We start from the raw sequence: 22704 nt of genomic DNA on the forward strand, positions 1-22704 counted from the left end.
TTAAATAAAACCCAACGATGTTACCACCCGCACAAGGTGTGCAAAAGGATGAACACCGAAAATATTTACAGAGTCACAGTGCTACACAAAAAGAGCACCAACCAAAACTCAAAAAATTACATACACACTCTCATACAAAGAATGGGATGTTTCCACCAATCGTGATAACTATAATCAAAATTCGCCTGCTTTGATTCAGCCATAAGAAATAATTTAACTACTTTTTCTGTGAGATGAAAAGTAAACAAAGCCTTATTTTGAAAAATTTGGTTGTTCATTTCCTTCCAAATTACTCAGACAGTTGCAAACCAAATAATCCGCAAGTATAAATGAGTAAATGTTGGCATGCCCGCCATCTTAGTGAACTGAATAAAATGGTGTCGAAGCTCACATGCATGCACCGAAAAATCCCTAGCCACTTCCACACCTGAGACCATAGCTCATTCGAAATATTGCATTGAAGGAAAAGGTGTTGAGTAGTTTCGGATATACCACAACCAGCCACACAAGCCGTGTCATTTGTAGGCAAAACACCACGATGTGTCAAGTTGTTTTTGGTAGGAACTCTATTACGAAGAAGGCGCCACACCAATAGAGACACCTTTGAAGGAACATGTTTATGCCAAACGTCGTCAACAAGAGTCTTATCCACCATGTCACCTGAACTAGTAATAAACCGAAAGGATTCCCGCACCGAGTACCCATGCACAGGATCTAAATGCCACCTCCAAGTGTCGTGAACATTATCCTGCAAGACAATGTTATGTAATAAAATGGAGCACTCCCTCACGCGCTCCTCCTCTCACGCAAACAGACGACGTCTCCACACCCACGCCTCACCATCTATCTCCCACCTGAGCCTCCCCATACGCTCCACACTAGACTCTTTTTCCACGGCCAACTCGAAGAGGTGAGGAAACTTTAACCTCAACGGAATATCCCTGACCCATTTACCAAAAGAAAGTATCCTTCCCATCACCGATGCTTTCAACAAATACACACACACGAAGGATCAAATAACACCAAAGTAATATTTTTTTTAAAGAAATTACACCCAAGTAATATTATACAGTTCAATATTGTTTTACTCGATTCAAATTTGACTATTAGATTCTAAGTTTATATCATATAGATCATGCATGTAAAATTTTATACAAATCTAAAATCATTTGATATGGTTTTGAGAATCACCAAGAGTAATGGTGTTATATAAACACGAATAAATCGTTAATTTTAATGGGTCTCAATAACATATCAAATGATTTCAAATTTATGTAAAAATTTACATGTATGATCTAAATGATATAACTTACAATCTAACGATCAAATTTTGAAAATATGAATCGAGTCAAACGATATTGAGTGGTGTGACATTGGTGTTATATTATTTTGATGTAATTTGATATATATATATATATATATATATATAGGGGATGTTTCAAATGAGAGGACATTTTATAATAAGAGGGTGAGTGGAAGAGATAATAACCCTTAGATTAAATTAGATGGTTGTGATTAAATGTTACTTTTAATGACTCAGGTGAGACTCTCTTTTCCCTTTTTCCCTTTCAGCCTGAAAGTGAAACGTTGCCTTCCTTCTCCCTTCATTCAACGTGACTCACTCCTCTTTCTCCCTGCACTCAAACTAAAGTTCTATCACCGCCTATTCCATGAAGAGGCTTTAGATCTACGATGTGAATATGACCAATTGTTGATTAATTTGTTTTTCTCACTGTTTGGATGCACTTAACTATCAGGGACTCGATTCAATTGGAACTTGGTAAATTGAAGAAGTTGACACAAGAGATTGGGAATAACAACCTTAAAAAGATCACAAGTAAATTTTTTTGTTTTTCCCTTCCAATTTATATAAATCTCATGCTTTTAAGTTCCAACAATTGGATCTTAAGGTTGCTAAAAAAAAAAAAAAGATGTTCAAACGTACTGGAAAGTTGATTAAGGGAGATATACCATATCTTTTTACGTAGTCACAATCAAGTAAAGATTTTGAATAACTATTATAAAAGATTATGTGATCTTCGTCTCATATATAATTGTCTTTATGAAAGAGAGACAAAAATATGATGCACTCTTTTTTTCTTAACCATGATTTTATCCCCTTAGTTTTTTCTGATAAGGTTCTTAATGAGATATATTATCCCATTGAATGTTGGTGTTATTAAAAAAAAAATGAATGGAGCAGAGTACTTATAACTTTTAATCCCTTTATTAGCATCGACTGTAAAATCATCATTATGTAAAATTGAACCATACTCTAACTTATATCCTAACGCCATTATTGAAGGTGATTATTAATTGAATATTGCTTTGAAAATTGTCATTATAATCAAAATAAGCAATTTTTTGAGGAATTAAAAAAAATATTGAATCATTATTGAACTTAAAATATTTAGATTGTAAAGTTCAAAAAATCTTCTTATAAAAAAAAAAAAAAAAAAAAAAAAAAAAAAAAAAAAAACTCGTCAGTTCAAATAGGTGTAACAAATTAACGTGAATGTGTAGTGTGCAAAAAAGAAGCCAATTGAACAAGTTATGTGTATCAAAAGTAAATTGGCACGGACATGGAAGCGTGCAGAGAAAAACGCAATTGTGGGACAAGTTACGTGCGGCAAAATAATTGTAAAGAAAGATATATTTACAAGTGTGAAAATAGATTGGTGCGTGTCCCATTAACAGAGTAGGAATATGCAAGGGAAATAAAGTTATGATGCATATACACGAGGTTATGGGGAAGAGAAGAAGACACAAACAAGAAAGAAGATCGAAGACAACTAGCCAGGTAATGGTGGTGAGCGATATTGAAAGAATAGGGTATATAGAATACATTCCACCGTGTTCCATTTCTTCTTTATTTTTCAAGTCCAAACAACGGAATGGTACATTATTTAACACGACTAGAAAATTTGTTTTTAGCAACGGTAGGAATCCATCGCAAAATAGGCTAAAATCCACCGCAAAGGAATTTCTGACGGATTTTGAGATGCAACCAAAATCCATCATAATAATAGGCGTCGGAAAAAGGCCAAACCCCAACTCACCTGTTTCTTTCATAGAAAAAGGAACAAAATTGCATACACCAGGACAATAAACCAAGAATCAAAATGTTTAAGAAACCTCAACCGAAAACCGTTGATTGCGATTGCTGGGAAGAAACTTCAACCAAAAAATTGATGACTTGCCGTTTTGGATAATGATCTTCAAAACTGGAAATAACGATTCCGGTAATCAAGCAATACCGGAAAACTCGTAACATGTTTTCCAGTACATGCTCATACTCTCTCTGTTATTTCCTCTACCAACAAGGCGAGTTCAGATCCTCTCAATTTATAAAAATAAATAGAGATTGTCATAAGGAAAGAAAAGGACACACAAAATAGGAGGTGGGTCCTATCATTAAATGAGTCTCATCATCATTAACTATTTTCAAGATTTTTGTGTCTTTATCTCTTCAAACGGAAGAAATGGAAAAGAGTTTAAATGGAGAGGATTTTTTTATGGTTACAAGGCTAAAGAAACGAAAAAAAGAGCAGGAAAAAAAAAGAGAGAAAACTAGGGCCTAGTAAAGAAAATTCCCGACGCGTCGATCCTTAGCAAGGGAAGGAGGTCGACCGGAGGCGAGGAGTGGGTGATGATCTCCACATATGAGGAAGCTCCTAGTTTAGCCAGGTAGTCAGCACACTGGTTTCCCTCTCTGAGAGTATGCTGGAGGAAGTAATTACGGTTGTCTAACATGTCTTTAATATCTTGAATTAACACAACATAGATATGAAACCGCGTCGTGTTAACAAAGATGAGATTGATGGAGAGGAGAGAGTCATAATAGCATATCAAATCATCCACACCCATTTCAATAGCCTTACTCAATCCATGGTAAATAGTTGTGAGTTCTGCCAATAGGATATCAGTAGAGTTGGGAATGAAACCTGAAAAGCCTGATAAATAAAAGCCTGCATTATTACGGAGGAGACCGCCAAAGCCCGCATGGGTTGGGGATCCTAAGCAGCTGCCATCAACATTTAAAATTGAACCTTGGTGATTGTTGCAATTCCATTTAATTAAACGATCAAGTGGAGCAGCGCTGCCATCTCTCTGGAAGCTTGATCGGATTACATCCGTTGAACTGTGAATGTTGTTGCAAAGACGAGTCATCGACCAAGTTTCGTTATTTAGGTACATTAAATTGCGGTTCCAAACCCACCAAAGACCGACAAGAAAGAGAGTGGTGCGGTTATCTGAGGTGCTATTTTTGATCCAGTCATAAGCATTTTGAACAGTGAAGAAGTCAGTACCTATGAAACCAATTTTGTGCCAAATGTTGCTAGAAAATCGGCAATCTCGAACACAATGAAGGAAGGTTTCATCATGATCTCCGCAACGTGCACAGGTAGCCGAAGGTGCCATATTACTATGATGAAGCAAAGATAAAGTAGGGGAGGCATTGTGGCAAGCTAACCAAATGAGAAATTTATATTTTTCCAGAACTTACAATCTCCAAATCCAAATCCATGAATGATGAGAACTAGGATCTGCCACTGTAGCTTTGAGGGAAAGAAGCCATGCATAGCCGCTTTTAGTAGTGTAGCTGCCATTTTTGTTGTGAGCCCAAATTATGGTGTCCTCAATGGCGGCATTGAAACGATAATGAGTAGTGTTGATGTAGTCTCCAATAGCTGCTGGAAGAGTGGTGTATAGAGCTTGAGTGCGATCATCATTAACAGAGAAAACATCTTTGACAGATAGATGGAGATCATGTTTAAATGGAGAGGATCCTAACAAGGGTGTGGAATGTAACACTCCTATTTCTATTAAAGCAATTAAACATGCGAATAATACATTTATTCAAGAAATAGAGGCTACGCCACATTCAAAATTCAAAAACCAATAAACATATAAACCTCAACAGTTGCAGCGGAATATAAACCAGAGTAATCAAAATATACATGTCATGAATCAATAATTACATCGACATAGATGAATCTCAAAAATCCCAACAAATGGGTAATCTCCAAACATAACAAAATTCAAAATAAACTAATCTAGACCGACACAACGAAGCCTAGATCAGAGCCGACTAAACATCTAAACACCGATATCGGAGAAAGCTCCCGATATCCACCAAGCACAAAAACTCATCAAGCATCTAATCCTGCACAACGTCTACCCATCCATACAGATAGGCAGGAGGTTCATCACATATCCACTGGAGGTAAGTATTACATTATCATAATCCAATAACAGTTATCATGAATAATTCAATTAACAACATGCATTTGATCACTAATAATCACACATTAATACTTACATCACACCCCAATATCTAACATCAATAATCATTAATCATATGAACAATTTCCAATTCACAATATTCATTCACAATCACCAATCACATTTATCATGAATAATCATTAATCATATGAACAATTTCCAATTCACAATATTCATTCACAATCACCAATCACATTTATCATGAATAATCATTAACCACATTTCATGAACAATCACCAATCACATATATCAAATAAGACTCATGTCATAATATGCACTTATTGACACATAAATGCATGTGGTACCAAATCTCCAAAAGGTCGTCACCTCCGATGGAACAACTCAACATCGTATGTAAGGGTTCACCCCCGCCTTACATAATCTCTGAAGTAAAAGAGCTCAACCCTTTTACAACTACACGACTATGATGCATGTACATGTAACAAGACTCGATAATGCGACAACAATCACAATTTTCTCCACAATATATAGGACAACACCCAATTATATTGTTCATCTCCACATCATTTGCATTATCAAGAAAACATGCCCATTCACAATTAAATCATAGTATTCATCATCACATATCAACATGATTATCAATAATCAACAATGTCATTCAACATCAACTATCACATATAGTTTCACCATTCCAAACAATTCTCATATTCCAAGTAAGAGAACATACAACATCTCATGACAAATATCATATCCAACATATAACCATTCAACATCAACCACATCATATAGTTTCACCAATTCAAACATTTCTTACATTCTAAGTAAGATAGCTTACACATCTCATGATAAATATCATATCCAAAACAATCATTCATTCATACAACTTCACTTAGTTATATAAACATAGCCACCACAATTCTCAAGACAATTGGTTCAAGAAACATTCCCGACTAAAACCATATCAAGTGGTAACCGACCAACATTGACAAAACCCAAGGCAAAATGACATAGACAAGTTGAAAACCTTCAAACAATCTTAATCGACAATGTAATCATGAAGTTAAGTCGCCTCCGAATCATTAACATTAATCCAAGCACCACTTAAGTTCATATGAAAATCTCATTTTCACAACCTTTCACATTCCCACCCGAAATATCACTTTTGACATGATTAAGATGTTTGACCAACCATACAAGTCCTACCTAAGTCTATAAGAGCTGTAGGTTTAACTTGTAATCCTATTTAGTTCACAAAAGTTCATTTTGACAAAAATCATCAAAATTATCAAATTACGACAAGTTCATATCATTTCTTCCATATTGCGAAACCAAATCATTTTCAAAACAAAACCAAGTTAGAATCAAGCTATGATACTCTTAGAAGCTTAATTATAAATTGATTGAATAAGGTTAGGTGTTTGGGATCCATTGTCATCTAGACGCACGGTCGTGTCACCTCACCAGTACAGCAAAATGCATTTTTACGTTTTTGCACATAAAATCTTGTTTTCGAATCCGATTTCAGTTCCGTTTTCGCCAATGTATTCCTAACACTTAGACCATACAAACCACACTTGAAAACTTGACATTTAAACAACTTAATCAAACTCATCCCAAAATGACTTATTTTACAAAAGCACTTAAAAACCACTTTTACTCAAAAACCCGTTTTCTTCCTAAAACGATTTCTCTCCAAAACCAAGTGATTAAAACAGAAAATCATATCATCCTAATTCATTCTAACAACTTCCTTAACTCATTCAACATAATCAAAATCAAACTTCTTCATTATCAACCCATTTTACAAAACCACCAACAACAACTCATTTCTCAACAACAATCATGAATCATGCAAACCCAAGCCATGAATTATCATCAACCATATGACTAAACAACAACAACAACCATTGATCATGAAACATATCATAATTCATCAACAACCATGCATAATTCACCAATTGAGCATAATTTACCAACTACCCATTTTCATACATCATGAACTTGCAATTTCATCATCAACAATTCATTAAACATCAAATTAACATATTCAAACATATCTCTACCACATTAGCACGAATTTCAAAGATTGGGTTCATGATAATCACTTATTCCCATAATCAATTATGCATAGAACAAGAGAAAAAGAATTAACCAAATGATTATGATAAAGACTAACCCTCTTACCTTAGATGAAGATTAATCCCAACTTAGGCTTCAATTTAGCTCCTAAGTTCACTCCAATCCTTAATTCTTCAAGTTCTTCTCTCTAACCCTTGTTCTTCTCTTCTCCCACTTTCTCTCTCTACCTCTCTCTAGAAAATATCTTATGAAATAAATGAAGTTATATTTTCCTAAGATAACTCCTTAGGTATGACCCTTAATGGGCTTAACCTAGTTTCTAGTGGGCTTAACTCATTTCTATTCAAACCAAAAATATTTCTACACTCCAAACGATATTTAACTAATAACGGTAAAATGTCACTAACGATCACTAAACGGTAAAATCTCAATTTACTCTAGTAACTTAATGAAATAACTATTCTCACTAATCCTTAAAAGTAATTCCTACCAAAAATTATAATTTTACCCGTTCTCACAAATGATCAAAATACCCTTAAGTCTAAAACGACTAAAATACCCTTCTAACACGGAAACTCATGAAAATGCACCCAATGATGATTAATCACACATAAAACACATAATAAAAGTAATTAAAATAAATCTAGCTAAAAATTGGGCTGTTACATGGAACAAATGAGAATGAATGAAGAATTTTATTATATATGAGGGGTAAAATGGGTACTTTGAGTAAAATGTTGGGATGAGGGTATATATGTAAGGGTGTGGGGTAAAATTTCCTTGCAAACTGAACCAACCAACCAATGCAACTAAAGTATGGATACTAGACAAATATACAAAATAACGGAATATAGGTACAAACCTTTTAAATTTGGGAGATTAGTCACTTTAGTCCCTGAATAGAAAATGAGTCGTCACTTTAGTCCCTGAATGCAGATAAATTGCTAAATGGTCCCTGAATGTAGACTATGTTAGTCAATTAGTCCCTGAATGCAAACTATGTTAGTCAATTTAGTCCCTGAATGTAGACTTTGTTAATCATTTAGTTCCTGAAATTGACCAACAGAGTTTATATTCAAGGACTGTTTTGCAATTTCTCTGCATTCAGTAACTAAAATGTCTACTCATTTCCCATTCAGGGATTAAAGTGACTAATTCCCCTTTAAATTTAGATTCAAAAACTTCATTCGTCCCAAGATAAAATGATGTTCTTATAAAAGACATGCATACCACCATGTTTAAAAGAATATTGACCTCCCTTATTTGTTTTATCCAATTGACATATACCTCCCTTACTATGTCAACATGAGCTTAAGTTAGTCACGATGCTTCTTCTCAAGTACGGTGCAGACAGAAGCAGCTCCGTTGAGAACGAAGACAATTTTTTTGGATTTTTACTTTTACATTCACCATAGAATGCATTGGTTAGCAGTAGCCGGTAGCTCAAGACAACAATTATGTGTAATGGACATTGCTTAGCTGTAGCCGGTAGCTCAAGACAACAATTATGTGTAATGGATTTTGCAGTGATGCGCATAGCTAATCACAACAATATACTTGTTCGTGATAGATCACGTGAGAAACGAAGGGAGGTGCTTATGTTGTTCGTGAATCGTGATAAACCCTGTTTTTTATGCTGTGATGGTGTTCAAAGTAGGTGAAAATGCCTTTAAATTTTCCAAACAGAACTTGTTGGAGAGCTTGATATTTGGCTTAAAAAAATTCATAAATCCACGGACAATGAGTGACTATAAACTTGTTGGGAAGCATATGTGACTGCCCAAAACTTTTTTGTTCATAAAAAATAATCAATGTTCAAATTATTACATGTTTATTCAGATACACGCAAAGAATCAATCGACCAGCAAATAAATAGACCAAACATGGTGATGCTGGTTGTGATCCTCTAACTGCATAAATTAAATATCTATCCAAGATTGAAGTCATTTACAGTTTGATCCCTCAAGTGAAAGTCCATTTTCCAAGGGACGCTGCTACCTTGAAGATAACATCTTAAAATGGGTACATTTCTATATGGTCACATATCAACGACGTGAACACTACAACATGAGTGCATGGGCAGATCACAAGAGCATTCACTTTCTACTAACCAAGTACCTTGCGAAGTTCATTGGTCAACTTATCGCGACTCGATGCTTCCAACTGCACATGAAAATTTAAATAATCATATAACCATGTTCCAAAACATGATGAAGCAAATGATAAACTGTAAACAGTTGATGTAATAACTAGATAATAACAAATGTTTTTTACCTTGCTTAAAAGGGCGGCAAGACCTTGAGGTAGAGCTTGTAAATCTAGAGCCGAGTCGCCAATATTTGTCAACTGAAGCAACAGTCTCTGGACGCGCAATTCCTTTAGTTTATCCTCATAATATGATGTATCATCCCTCCATCTGAAGAAGGCTTCATCGTCCAACCAAGCATCTTCACTGCCTTTGACGATATCAGAATTCAGATACCATTCTTTGAGCAAGTTCATGGCAGAAACATATGACAATTGGTCACCAGCAGCATCTCTCACACTGTTGATCAGTGAGTGCTCACCGATTCTCCTGTGCAGTCGCCGATAGAAGACAGAACGCGAGTTACGCCAATCAAGAACTTCCCTGATTACACCCTTTGCTTTCATTCTTAATGAAGTATCATGGAGTTCAGCAAATTTGGTAGCTATCTGAGTATACAAAGGCAAAAGCTGTTTCTCACGGAATCTAATCTGCTGCTGCAGAGAATCATATGCACCAAAGTCTTTGTTACTCTTGGCTTCAGAAAGTTTTTCCTTCAAAGTAATCAATTGTTGATCAAGTCTTCTCATACACTCCAACAATTCTCTTGTTCTAAATTTGATCTCAATCATTCCTTCCGGCTCAAGGACGTTACCTTTAGCCGTTCGTTCGGCATACATTTCAATGTGGTCTGAGTTGATTCGGCTGTCGACAACAACCCAAGCCCCGCCTCGGAGTTCACCCATCATTGGGATGTATACAAATATGGGCTGCTTGTATGTCCTAAGGTTCTCCACAATAGTCGAACCAGCCTGAAGAATTCCTTCAAAAAGGTCCCTTTGTCCACCTGAAAAGCCTCTCCAGTTTGCGATAATGAAAAGTGGGAGCTCTTCTCTGTTGAAATCCAATATCGCTTGGGCCGTCTTGGTCGCAGAATCAGGAAACCACACTTGCCCAGCTTGAGGAACAACCCTCTCGTGAGAATCAAGTTGGCCTGGATCAGCAGGTATTATTTGCATAACTGTTTGCGTTTCCACCGCAACAATTCCCACTGGAATTCCTCCAAGCTTTGCCCTTCCTGTAACAACCGTCCTAGCCCATCCTTCTAGTGTCTCCACAAAGCTGTCCTTGTCAAAAATACCTCCCAGCCACTTTCCATTAACATCCAGAGTTCCAGAAATGGCAGCACGAGGATCGCATGAATTTTCCGGTAAATACTCCACTTCCCTCTCTGGGGGATCAAGGGGCTTTACAATGGGAAGTGCACCACCTACATGAGAAGGAACGTAGCTAAGCCACTTCAAAATAGAAGAAACTCCTTCAAGGTCGTCCGAAACAGTGAGATGAACGACTCCATTTGTTGCCATGATTTTCGGTCCACCAAGTTGCATGTGAGAGCTGTACACCTCCCTACCAAGAAGTTTGTTTAATGCTGAAAACCCGGTAAGAATTATAGGCTGATCAAGCCTCTGTATGCACCTCATCCCAAGCCTAGCAAGATAAGCACCAATTCCAACAGTCCTACCGGTAACATATGTCAATGTAAAGGTTTCCTTGTATGCCCTTGAATAGGCACCAGCAATGGCCCCACTACCACTCAAGTTTTCAACTCCCAGTCCATCTTCTTTGCCAACAATGGTATCTATAACCCATCTGGTTTCTCCACTTTCAAGTTTTAATTCATGTGCCATCACTGATGATCCGATTCGAGCATAATCCTCAGGTGTTAAATATACATACTGAAAACCATGCTCGGGTTTAGATTCCTCAGACCAACCAACTTTGAAACAAGCTTTGACTTCCTCGGCAACACCTAAACGGGCACCAGAATTTGCTGCCAAGTAAATTAAAGGTATTTTCTTTGCACAGGCAAGATCGGTTACTGCTCTAAAGAATGCATCCTCTCTTGGGCCAAAAGAACCGGCCTTGAAGGTAACGTCATTTGAAACAACCAATATTGTCCTTCCAGATGGGAATTCAGGCGTACACATTTCCATCAACCAGGCTACCATGCCAACATCATTGAGTCCAGCAACACGCTCTGCAGGAACAAGAGAAGTACCCCAACTACCATCTTTCTCGGAAAATTTAAGCTCTGTTACTTTTAGGAGATCCTTATCGTTGGCTTTTTGAATTCCTGTCTGCTGAATTGACCAGGACTGTTCCAAGGATGTTTGAAATGCCTGCACGAAGTATTTCTCGTCAGATAACCTAGTTTGACTCGACTTGTCATCCACTTATTAAAAGGAGATGGTGTACATACGCAAACAGACAGACAAAAGAAACATGACTAAATTTATTAAATATCACTTACAAGGGGAAAATCATAGCAGTATGTGGTGCTGTTCTTTCTTGCTGCAAGACGTTTTCGGTCAATAACTCCCAAAGGTTGATAGTTTTCATTCACCGGTACACCATGCAGTGGTCCCTTTAGAGTGACTGAACTGTAGACCACTTTATGAGTGATGGCATCCTCCATCTCTCGATATATCTGAATTTTAGAAATTATGAAAATCAAATCAATATCTACAAATAATCTCCGTTAATATAGATGGTGAAAGTTGTGGCATGCAGGAAGCTTTCCTCGAGACTTTTAAGAAAATAAAAACTTACATGTACAGTGCATGTATGACCAGTCACATTGTTTACAATGACCCTCCAAGCACCATTTGCCTGTCCACATGCTGTAATCCAGAGCTTGATTTCCCACACAAAAACGCCTAATCTGTGCATTCTTACACCAACAGAGGAATGGATTTCCTGTGCCAGTTCTTCCAAGATTGCCTCAACTGTTGTTTCTTCTTGGCCAGTTTCTATGTTAATTTTCCTGATATCAACATCCAAAATGTAAGAACCAGATGAAATCTTCTTTACTACATGCTAATAAAAGAATATATATATATATGGAGAATTTTGTAATCATAATTACTTGGAATAAGGCACAAGATCATCTATTTGCTGCTCGCGTATGATATAGAGGTACATATGAGCATGTTCAGATTTGATGGTGGTATTGTGTGAGTTAAGTTCCAACTCCTCCATTGCGCCCATTAGGGACCTAAAAATGCTCCTTGAAGTATAAGACATAGCCAATTGGGTACGGGACGTGTCTGCATCCAGTCTTTGATAAGAAGAGTATCCTTCATTTGTGGTTGGCTGTCTGATAAGTGTTCGAAGAAACATTCTTTGAATTGGTTGTGGCTTGGTATCCACAACCGTGTAGAGGTGCCATTGACGATCTCGGGATGGTGTATAGCGAATATTCTCATAGCACTTAAGCTTGTCCTATAATCAGATAAATACTAATGAGTTAAAGAGCAAGTACAAGTGGAATATGCTTCTTTCCCACATTCTAAAATAAAACGAGGATCTGAACCGTGAAATAACTAACCAGTTCAAGATAAATGGATAGGGGAGGTTCAAGATGGCGCAACAGAGGTTCCTCTACATAATGTAGCTTTTCAGATGACCAATGAAAGGAATGCCTCATTGGAGCACGCCCTTCATCCCTCTGTATGATACAGCTAATATCTCCAACACCTGCAGCATGTATTATGGACCCTACTTCCTGCTCTCTGAGTATTTTGGCCAACTTATCAATTCTTTCTTGAGCCTGATCCTCATCACCACTGCAAAAGACCAAAAAGTTAAGCTATATAATGATACAGGCATTGGTGCTTTGACAATTGAAAAAATAATAATACTAAAAAAAATCAGGTTCAATATTAATTTCAGAAACTGTACCTGTCTTGTAGTAAACTCATTTGGTTGTTGATGCCCACTAATCCAATATGCATCATATTACCATGGTTACTTGAGTCACCAGAACCACTTTTAAGTGGATCGTGAAAGTTATTAGTTGCTTCTCTTAATGCAGCACTGATAATTGCTGGCAAAAATTGAAGAGATTTAATTACAACCATCACTCCCCATTTCTTCTCACTATGTTTCTCCACCAGTGTTTTGTCTTCAACCCCATTCTTCCGTTCAACGTGTTCTTCTAAGAATTCCCATGTAGCAATAAGGCCAGATCTGTGCCACTGCATCCTGATGCTATCTTTGACAAGATATGGCTGATAGAGCCTACGGATATAAGTTTCCACAACTCTCCTTTGAAGGGTGTGATCACTGTGATCAAATAAACCAACAAGGGCATCTTCAACAGCCAAAGGAGCGCTCACAAGGTCCTCCATTCTGTCATTAATGGCACTCTTCCTCTTCGGAGTATCAATATTTTCACCATCCTCCGTAAACATTTCTAGTTCAGAAAGACTTCTAGCAATGCTGGATCGAAGTTCACTGAGTTTAGTTTGCTCCAACAGTTGACTTGCCTTAAGAGCCAACTGCATCAAGATGAACACAAATCAGGCTTCGAATCAAAAAAATTTAAAGAAATTAATTAAAAGACACTATGACTCCTTAAAATATAACATGATGCAGATCATAGAACCCTCTATATAGCAGGACTAACCTCAGAATAAACTATATGGTTGAGTTGGGAGAATCGGATTAACTGATCCCTATAGGCAGCAGGATTAGGGTAAACCAGTTTATCCATTAGTCGCAGTATCAGCTTGTTTTTGCTCTTGACACCCTGAAACCCAAGAAATGCAGTTAATATAATTTCTGTTCCGTGTCAACAGGACGTCAAGGAAATAAATCACTCGAGATGAGAAGTTAAAAAAGTTTATACCTGATGAGAGAGCACGATATCTACAATCTTCAACAAATCTTTCTTGTATTGAAGACGGAGCCGTTCAATTACATCAGCCTAGATGTCACAGAAAAGGGAAAATGTTGTGAATATTGAGAGAAACTGAATGATTAAGAACATGTCTTTTATATTAAAAATAGCTTCTTAGCTCCTAAGTAGATGAATGATAAAGCAAAAGTTAGTTCGATGAAATGAACATGGAAATGAAGGAAATAAATAACTGAAAATAACCAAAAAAAAAAAAAAAACAATCACTCTTGAACATCATTGAGAAAAACTAATTTGGCAGGTAGAAGCCAAAAGGTCGTTGCAGATTAAATTGCGCAAATAATATTAGTACAAGCTATCATATAATCATACTAACCTGTATATTATCGCTGAATAGTTCTTCAACTGAAAGATACTCTTCAAATAGAGATTGAACGATTTTATGAGCATGGCTCTCTCTTCCACCCTCATAAGACTTAACAAGACTTGTCAGCGGTTCAACTAGTCTTTCTAAAGCTCCTTTTTCGTTTTCAGGACAGGAGGAAAGATGAGCCTGCAGTAGAAAATACATCCCATGAATTTATTTATTCATATTAAAAGGGGAAAGCATCAGAACGAGCAATTCAGGAACATCAACTCACTTCAAAGATTGCCTTCAATAGTTTGGCAGGGAAATCAATAGTTTGGGAGCTTGAAATAATTTCGAACTCCTTATATTTAGCTTCCAACTGAAAAACCACATACATTAGTTTAAACACTAGTTCAAGGGCAGGTCATATCACGTCATAAAACATTAAATTAAATGGAATAGCTGGCAAGGTGTCCCTTTACCTCATTTCTTAGATCTTTGGGAAGACGGGTCGCCAAAACTGCAAAGCACTCTTGCCATTGAAGGAAAGGCAGTTCAGGGCTGTCAAGGCAATTGAGCAAACTTTGCACAACCTGAGACAGATATCTAGCTTGTTAATAAGAAAGACAAATACAAGTTTCGAATAATAATGGAATCCATAAATATTGTCAGACTCCTTTGTAAATGAATCAAGAGGAAAGATTTACTCACTTCATCAATATTGTGCTCATAGCCAGCAAGAATCATCCGTGCAGCGTTTAAGCTTGCTGCACATTTCTGATGAACTTTACCTGAAATTGCAGTAGGAGGGCCCAGGATAGGAAAGCTCCCTGTGAAGGGTTCTGCCTTTCTTACTGCAGAAGGATCATCTAGGTCAAGCTTTGCTATAAGTTCACCAGCCTGCATGGCTTGACCTTCAGCCATTCTGAAATGAATAATCCCAGAAGCAGGGGAAAGAAGAGGCATGCACATTTTCATGACCTCAACTTCAGCATATGGTGTGTCTGCATCAATGTGACTATCATCCGCAACCAAATATCTCAGAAGCTTGCACGGTGTCTCTCCAATTAACTTTGATGGATCGTGATCATTCTGCATATGAAAGGGATTTAGTTACCTTAGCAACAATGAAAAGAAATAGAAATTTTTAAAGGTAGAAATAAACTAGTTTCACCTGAAGCAAGCAAGTCCTTCCATCGATTAAAAGCCGAGTTCCAGCTGCTTCTTCCTCTGCATATATTACATGACTGTTTCCATCCAACTGTAACAAGTGGGAACCACCGGTTAAGAAATCAAGAATCAGATACAGAACAAAGACTGGTATAAAATACTAAAGGGAGCGATGTCAAGCTTAATTCTGTAGTGGTGAAAACGGCAAAAGCACAAATACATAAGTTGTTGAGAGAACAAACTTGCCTGCATAAGCAAACCCCCATCACGTAAAGTGTGTATCTCCGCTTCTATCTCTGATTGATTTAATTTCAGTTTGTAACTTCCAGGTCCTCCTCGTATCATGTCAATCTAGAAAATTGTTTTGGAAGATGAGTTATGCAAATTGAGCATTGCCTATGATAGCGTAAGTCCCAAACTAAGGTAAGGGAATTACAAAGAATGTACATACCGTGTATTTGCTTCCTTCAATGCTCAAAGAAACTTGAGAATGGACAAGAGAAATGTGCTGGCATAATTATCAGCAAAAATTAGTATCACTAGAAAATAACAATAGAGTTGGAAGCACTATAAATCACATGTTCCTCCCATTTGGATAAAATACCTTAGGAGGGATTTGCCCCTTTTCAAGATAGCCAACATAGTCTGAAACCAAAGCTGCACTGCTAGCAGAAGCTTTCTGCATTAATTAGAAGCACAGGTCATGAATTCCATGATAAGAAACTAACAAAAATTCAAGGAGAAAAATACATTAAAAAAAATAAGTTTGCTTACATAGAGTGCCCCTCCAACAACAGACAGATACCAGGGAGGCCTCTCTGCTCTAACCCGCATTGCAATTCTACTGTCTAGCCATCCTGTGTGAATTTTGTTGTCTCTGTAGTCTGAAGCCTGAGATAAAGTATTGTAATAATGTTACTTCTGCATAATAAAAACTTGCCATAAAACTAATATGTCATCATGGTAGTGATTTACATTCAGAAGATCAATTGTGTAATCAACATTGGTACGAATTTCTCCTCGAATTTGAATTTCCTTCAACCCCAGTACCATATTTGCAATGGCTAAAGCTCTAGATTCTCCAAAAGCGAACACATGTCCTGAGGTAAAAACATAGGATATAAGCATCTGATAGAAGATAAGCCATAATATTTGAAGATTACTAATAACAATTACTACTTACCAAATTGAGAATCTGAGAATTCATGAATTCCTCCTCCGGACTGCAAACATAAAATTGCCAAAATTTAGCACCTCAACATTCAAGTTAAACAAACAAAATTGAAGAAACAGAAGACTTACCTTAACAGAGAAGTAAGCCCACACATTTGGCTTGCTTTTAAAGCTTAGCTCCTGCACAAATATTTAACTCAGTACGTGTTACGGGATGAATAAAGTAAAAGATGAGATTGCTGTTTAATTTAGTGGTTAACCTGCACTTTTCCTCCTGTAGGCTTAAAACCATCATCAGGGTCCTCGCTGGTCACTCGCACAGCCACACAATGACCTTTTGGCTTTGTAGATTGTGCTTTGTCAAAATCAAAAGGGGTAGCTAACAGTGATGTTTTCCTCCAACCATCATTTCCCCCGCCATGTTCCATCCCATAGAAACGCCTAATCTCTGTTGAGTGATAGTGTGAGACACATGAAAAATATCTAAGAAATCAAGCAAATAAGAAGAATGCAATAATAGTAAGATATATATATATATATATATATATATATATATATATATATATATATAAATGAAGCTGTACCAGGAATTTGCCAGAGCGGGATACCCATCCCAACTGCAACTTGTGCTGCTGGCAGATTTATCTCAGCTATCCATTCAGTAACAGGATGCTCAACCTATATAACAACAAATGCAAGCATTATCATAAGGAACAACTGGAGTAACCAGAGTCAAAAGAAGAAGCAATCATGTTATAAGAGAACAATTAATTACAGTGACCTAAAATCAAGGTTATAATACAACACCTGTAGTCGGGGGTTCAACTCTAAAAAGTAGTACTCGCCAGTTTCCATGCTATAAAGATACTCAACGGTAGCTGCCCCAACATAATTGACAGATTTAGCTAATCTTCTAGCCGCCTGTTCAAGTTCTTTCACCGTTTCTGGAGGTGCTACAGTAATGGGACCCTCTTCAATAATCTGTTACAAATAATTGATTGTCATTACGGAGATTCAATCCACCATGACAACTTGGTGTAGTAACAGAAGATTTACATACCTTTTGATGCCTTCTTTGAACACTGCAATCACGGCTGTGCAAAGCTGCAACATTTCCGTGCTGATCACAAATCAATTGGACTTCAAGATGTCGGCTCTATTTGGAAAAAGAGATTGTCAGAATATAATCAAGACTCCAGGAATGATGCTCATTCAGATCAAAGTTCAGTTGTTTATCTAACCTGGGAAGCAACTTTCATTATAAATATAGGTGAGCCTGGTACTTCACCTTGAACTTGCTTGAACAATGCCCTTACCTCATCATCATTATGAACCTAATATATCCACATGTCTGTTAGTTTCTAAACCTTTCCGACAAAACACACCAAAAATATGATTGGCACAAGATTATCAACATTGATCTATGTAGCAACGAGATTTCATATCGAAGTTTCTCCCTCTAACACTGACATGTGTAGTTTTTCTCAAATTATTATCAGTTTCAACATGTTAGTGTCTGTGTCGGTGCTTTATAGGCATTGATACTATATGATTTTCTACATGCTACAGAGTTGACCACACAAGAAGCAAACCTTTCTTATGCCTTTACCACCACCACCCCAAGATGCCTTGATCATTGCAGGGTAACCTACTACTTGACAACTTGCAATTGCTTCTTCTGTTGTATAAACACATGCTGCACGGTAAATTTCATCAGGAATAGTAATCAAGTCGCTTTCTGGAGGAATTTTCACCTGCAAAAAAATTGCAAAGTCATGAGTTGCGAACCCCATACAAAAGAAATGAACTACAGCAGGAGACGAAACTTACATGAGAACCACTCCATGGAAGGGTTGGCACTTCTGCTGCTTGAGCAATCAATGATGAACCAATTTTGTCTCCCAATGCTGCCATAGATATAGCAGGAGGTCCAAGGAATACAATTCCTTTTGCTTTTAATGCATCTGGAAGCTCAGGATTTTCTGATGCATGACCCCAACCAGGCCACACCGCATCAACGTGAGTTATCTCAGCAATCTGGAATGTATATTGCATGGCCGGCAGCAAAATTTATAAGTTATGTAGGTCAAAATAATCATAACTACATAAACACCGAAATCTCATATGAAGTAGAATAGTACAGAACAAAGAAACATGTCCAGGTACAAATTTCTTTTTCATGCTTTGTTACACGTTACAGTAGACAAAATCGACTTTTAACAATTACTTGGAAGTATAAATCCTCATGAAGCCAAAATCACGCACCTCTAGAATAAGCTGCACATTGGCATAGTTATTGTTATTTGTCCCACCAGGTACTTCCACAAATTGATCAGCTATTCTGATATGTTCTGCATTGATTCTCATATCCTCTGGAGTAGCCATGGCAACCAACAAGATAGCTTTTTCTGTGCCAAACGTCTCGTAAGCCCAACTCCTAACACTGCGTATAAACTTGACTGCTGCCATTCCATTGTTTGCAATCAATATGCTATGAATCGGCTTGTTTCCTCCAAGGGCATTGCAGTATTCATCTATTTCGGTTGTAGTAGCAGGGTGCCTACTCGGTAGCACACCATTTAAGTATCCATTTCCACGCCCTGCGCTAGCCATTATTGTTCTCCTTCTGGCTGTCTCCAATATACTACACAGTAAAAATAGATAAAAAATTGAAGTTAGTTTTATTTTTCTTTTCTCCAATTGCTATTGCTTCTTCACTAATAAAAATCCAGAAAACTTTATGAGAATTATTAATGTAGAGCTTCTTGTATAGAAGAAACTCAAGATAAAACATATAAAGAAGCAATAGAAAAAAGAAAAAGAAAAAAAACCATCTAAACTTATCTTGCAAGATTGACACAAAGTAAAAAGAACAAAATAATTAAAAATTGTTAGGTTCTGTTTGGTCAACCATAAATGGACTTGCTAAGAAACTCAAATTTTGGAAGTACTCATAACTATAGCTGATAAGGTGAACTCATTTTGAAAAATCAGAACACTGCCCATTAAATCATATTACAAATCCATCATCCCAAACTTAAAGCTTTCACTAAAACACAAAAACAGCCAAACACAACCTAATACTTCAGCATCTCTGTCTTTCTCTCTCCATCACTCTCACTTTCAGATGCAATCAGTAATCCCAAAAAAAGCAGAATACAATGATTGCAATCAGTAATCACTCAAACTTTTTCAACTAAATATTCACCCCCACCTAGTGATTTAGCATACCATAGAAAATTTAAACCAACCCACTTAACAAAAACACAATTTTTTCAACAATTTCAAACAAATTGGGAATAAAAAATTTCCCTTTTTTCCTTCATAAACAAATATCAAATTCACCTAAGCATAAAAACTAATCACCACTTAATCACTAAAACAAAAAGAGATAAATAAAAGAAGAAATGGATGAAAGACACAAACCTTGGAATAAAAAAACAACAATTTTGTAATATTTAATTTGCTGCTACAGAATTTTATTGTAGGTGTTTGAGAAAAACAACCATTGAATTTAAGAGGTTATAGAAGGTGAAAAAAAGTGTTGGGATGAATGCATGTAAATGATGATCATGCAAAAACCAACCAAACTAAGAAGAGAGTAGGTTTGGTTTTGGTTTAACGTTTGATGAATGTCTTGAATACTATGAATTAAGATAGCACGTGGTGCTTGTCTCTGCCACAACACCTCTCTCTCTCTCTCTCCCCTAAATACTACTAGTAGAAGAAGTAGTTCCCAGCTACCCACTTTCTCTCTCTTACTATGGCTGCTGTAAGTAATTACTATTCAAAACAGTAATAATAATAATTCGGGTAGTAAAAAAAAATTGATTTTGATTGGTAGTAAGAAATGGGGTTGTGAATTAAGAATGAAATGCACGTTGTTGTTGTAAAAGGATAATAATTGAATTAAGAATGATTGAATAAATAGTGATAAAGGGGTTGAGGTGGTAGTTGAATTGATAGTTTTGTTTTTGTATATGATGAAGTGATGAAGATGTGTGTGGGTGGGTGCCTCTCTTGACTATCCGTTTGCTGGCGGTAGCACCCACCAACCCTTCTTCCTATTCAGTCAAATTTGGATGGATCATACATTCATCTCCCCTTTAACTCTATCTTACTTTTGCCTAATTCATGGTTTTCAAGATAATAATTTACATCTACTTTGTATTAATGTATGTTTGGTTATTCTTTTAAAAAATTTGGAATTCATTTCAGAAGTGTAGAATTGATTTTAAAATATTTGGTTTTTTTCACGTAGATGGATATTACTGGTTTAATCGATTTTATCTTTAAAATTGAGTGGGTGTTTGGTATCATGGTAGCTTTCCTCAAACATTTTGATATTCAAAAGATACATATGGTGGTTTTTACAAAATTATAGTGGTTCATTGTGATTCTGAAAAACCGTTCAGATACCTAAGATATATTAAGCTAATGTTTGGTATCACGGTGGGTATATTTATAAAACTATGGTGGATCATTGTGATTCTGACAAACCACTCAGATATCAAACATATATTAAGTATGACGGTGGATCGTCATGATTCTGACATATTCACCGTAGACTCACGTTTTTATGAAGGTACTAGCTAGTAGCTTCTTGTTTTCTAGGTTGAGAAGAACTTCAACATACGTTTGTGCATAGAAGCTAGACCAAACACACAACAATTCTAACTTCAGGTGAAAAGAAGAAAAATAACTAAGTAGAAATTTGAATTTATTTTTAAGAATTGACTTATCCTTCAATTTATTTTAATTTAAATCTATTTTTACATAATCATTACAATCAAAATCAATTTTTATCACTGCGTAATCAAACACTAATGATGTGTGCCGTATACCCTCATCCAATATCAAAGAGAATCATCGACATACTTAAGAATTTAATGTAAAATTTAAATATAACTTATCAATTGCGTGACTTCATACATAAAATTAAATCAATGTATAAACATCCTACCATGTGTGTTAATGGCATGTTGTCATGTCTTGTTCAATGTACTTTTTACTTTATTATTAACATTTTTAAGGTATAATAATGTCCTTCAAAATAAAATAAACTTCTTGGAACATTGATTGTTGCAAAAGTGAAACAAATAAAATCAAGAGTTGACCTTTTAAATATGTATAATTTGTCATGCATGTGAACTAATCGTTAATTTATTCATCAATTATTAAGATTAGTTACTTTACTCTTTAAAATAAGTTGTTCATTAAGGAGATATGGCAGTGTTTGTTTTAAAATAAGAGCATATGTATTGATTTTTCCTAACAAAGACATGAAATTCAATATTTTAAATAACCAACAATATTAATCATTAATAATTATTTTAAAAAACAACCATTATTAATGTTGAATAGTGAAAAATAATTCACTAAAATAAGTTTAATGAGAAAGGATAATATTTCTTGCACTTACATAACATCCGTCACTATCACTTCTGTATATTATAGGGGCAATTTTTATTCTCCTATTTCAAACATATGACATTTTTGGTGTTGAATGTTTGATGTATCATATCATTTAAATGTGATTATCATAGCACCTGTTGAGAAGGTTGGGGAAGTGAAAGCTAGAGGCTGGACTATTTAATAACAAAGAAAAGAAGGAGATGAGTAAGCATAGGTAGCATTTCATTTAATTAAATCGGTGGGAGGTTTGATATCAATGTTGATTATAGCATGGGTTTGGATTATAGTTGGGAGTTAGGTTTATTCATGTCATTCTTACCTCTC

General features: G+C 36.2%; 3 protein-coding genes across 3 annotated transcripts; all 3 read right to left on the bottom strand.

Moving 5' to 3' along the window:
- On the bottom strand, positions 1-976 carry LOC112420220 (uncharacterized). Its single transcript, XM_024778952.1, has 3 exons — positions 830-976; positions 428-748; positions 1-81 (listed from the first exon to the last, which is right to left on the bottom strand). The coding sequence occupies exons 1-3, from the start codon at positions 974-976 to the stop codon at positions 1-3; spliced, it is 549 nt and encodes a 182-aa protein (XP_024634720.1).
- A 2594-nt stretch (positions 977-3570) lies between these two features.
- On the bottom strand, positions 3571-4422 carry LOC112420221 (uncharacterized). The gene has a single exon (XM_024778953.1). It carries the CDS (start codon positions 4420-4422, stop codon positions 3571-3573), a length of 852 nt encoding a protein of 283 aa, XP_024634721.1.
- A 4649-nt stretch (positions 4423-9071) lies between these two features.
- LOC25489412 (acetyl-CoA carboxylase 1) lies at positions 9072-20935 on the bottom strand. The gene is made up of 30 exons (XM_013605391.3): positions 20392-20935; positions 19231-19609; positions 18796-19002; positions 18558-18719; positions 18207-18299; positions 18026-18121; positions 17773-17946; positions 17550-17643; positions 17226-17413; positions 17095-17145; positions 16976-17015; positions 16768-16892; positions 16567-16683; positions 16397-16471; positions 16244-16300; positions 16039-16143; positions 15797-15883; positions 15334-15714; positions 15105-15215; positions 14915-15001; positions 14650-14826; positions 14265-14342; positions 14043-14165; positions 13316-13914; positions 12963-13200; positions 12501-12856; positions 12185-12398; positions 11886-12062; positions 9601-11754; positions 9072-9489 (listed from the first exon to the last, which is right to left on the bottom strand). Exons 2-30 carry the CDS (start codon positions 19576-19578, stop codon positions 9433-9435), a joined length of 6771 nt encoding a protein of 2256 aa, XP_013460845.1. The 5' UTR covers positions 19579-19609; positions 20392-20935; the 3' UTR covers positions 9072-9432.
- Between the last annotated feature and the right edge of the window lie 1769 nt (positions 20936-22704).

The sequence above is a fragment of the Medicago truncatula genome, chromosome 3 (assembly GCF_003473485.1).
Source record: "Medicago truncatula cultivar Jemalong A17 chromosome 3, MtrunA17r5.0-ANR, whole genome shotgun sequence".
In the NCBI taxonomy this organism is placed as follows: Eukaryota; Viridiplantae; Streptophyta; class Magnoliopsida; order Fabales; family Fabaceae; genus Medicago; species Medicago truncatula.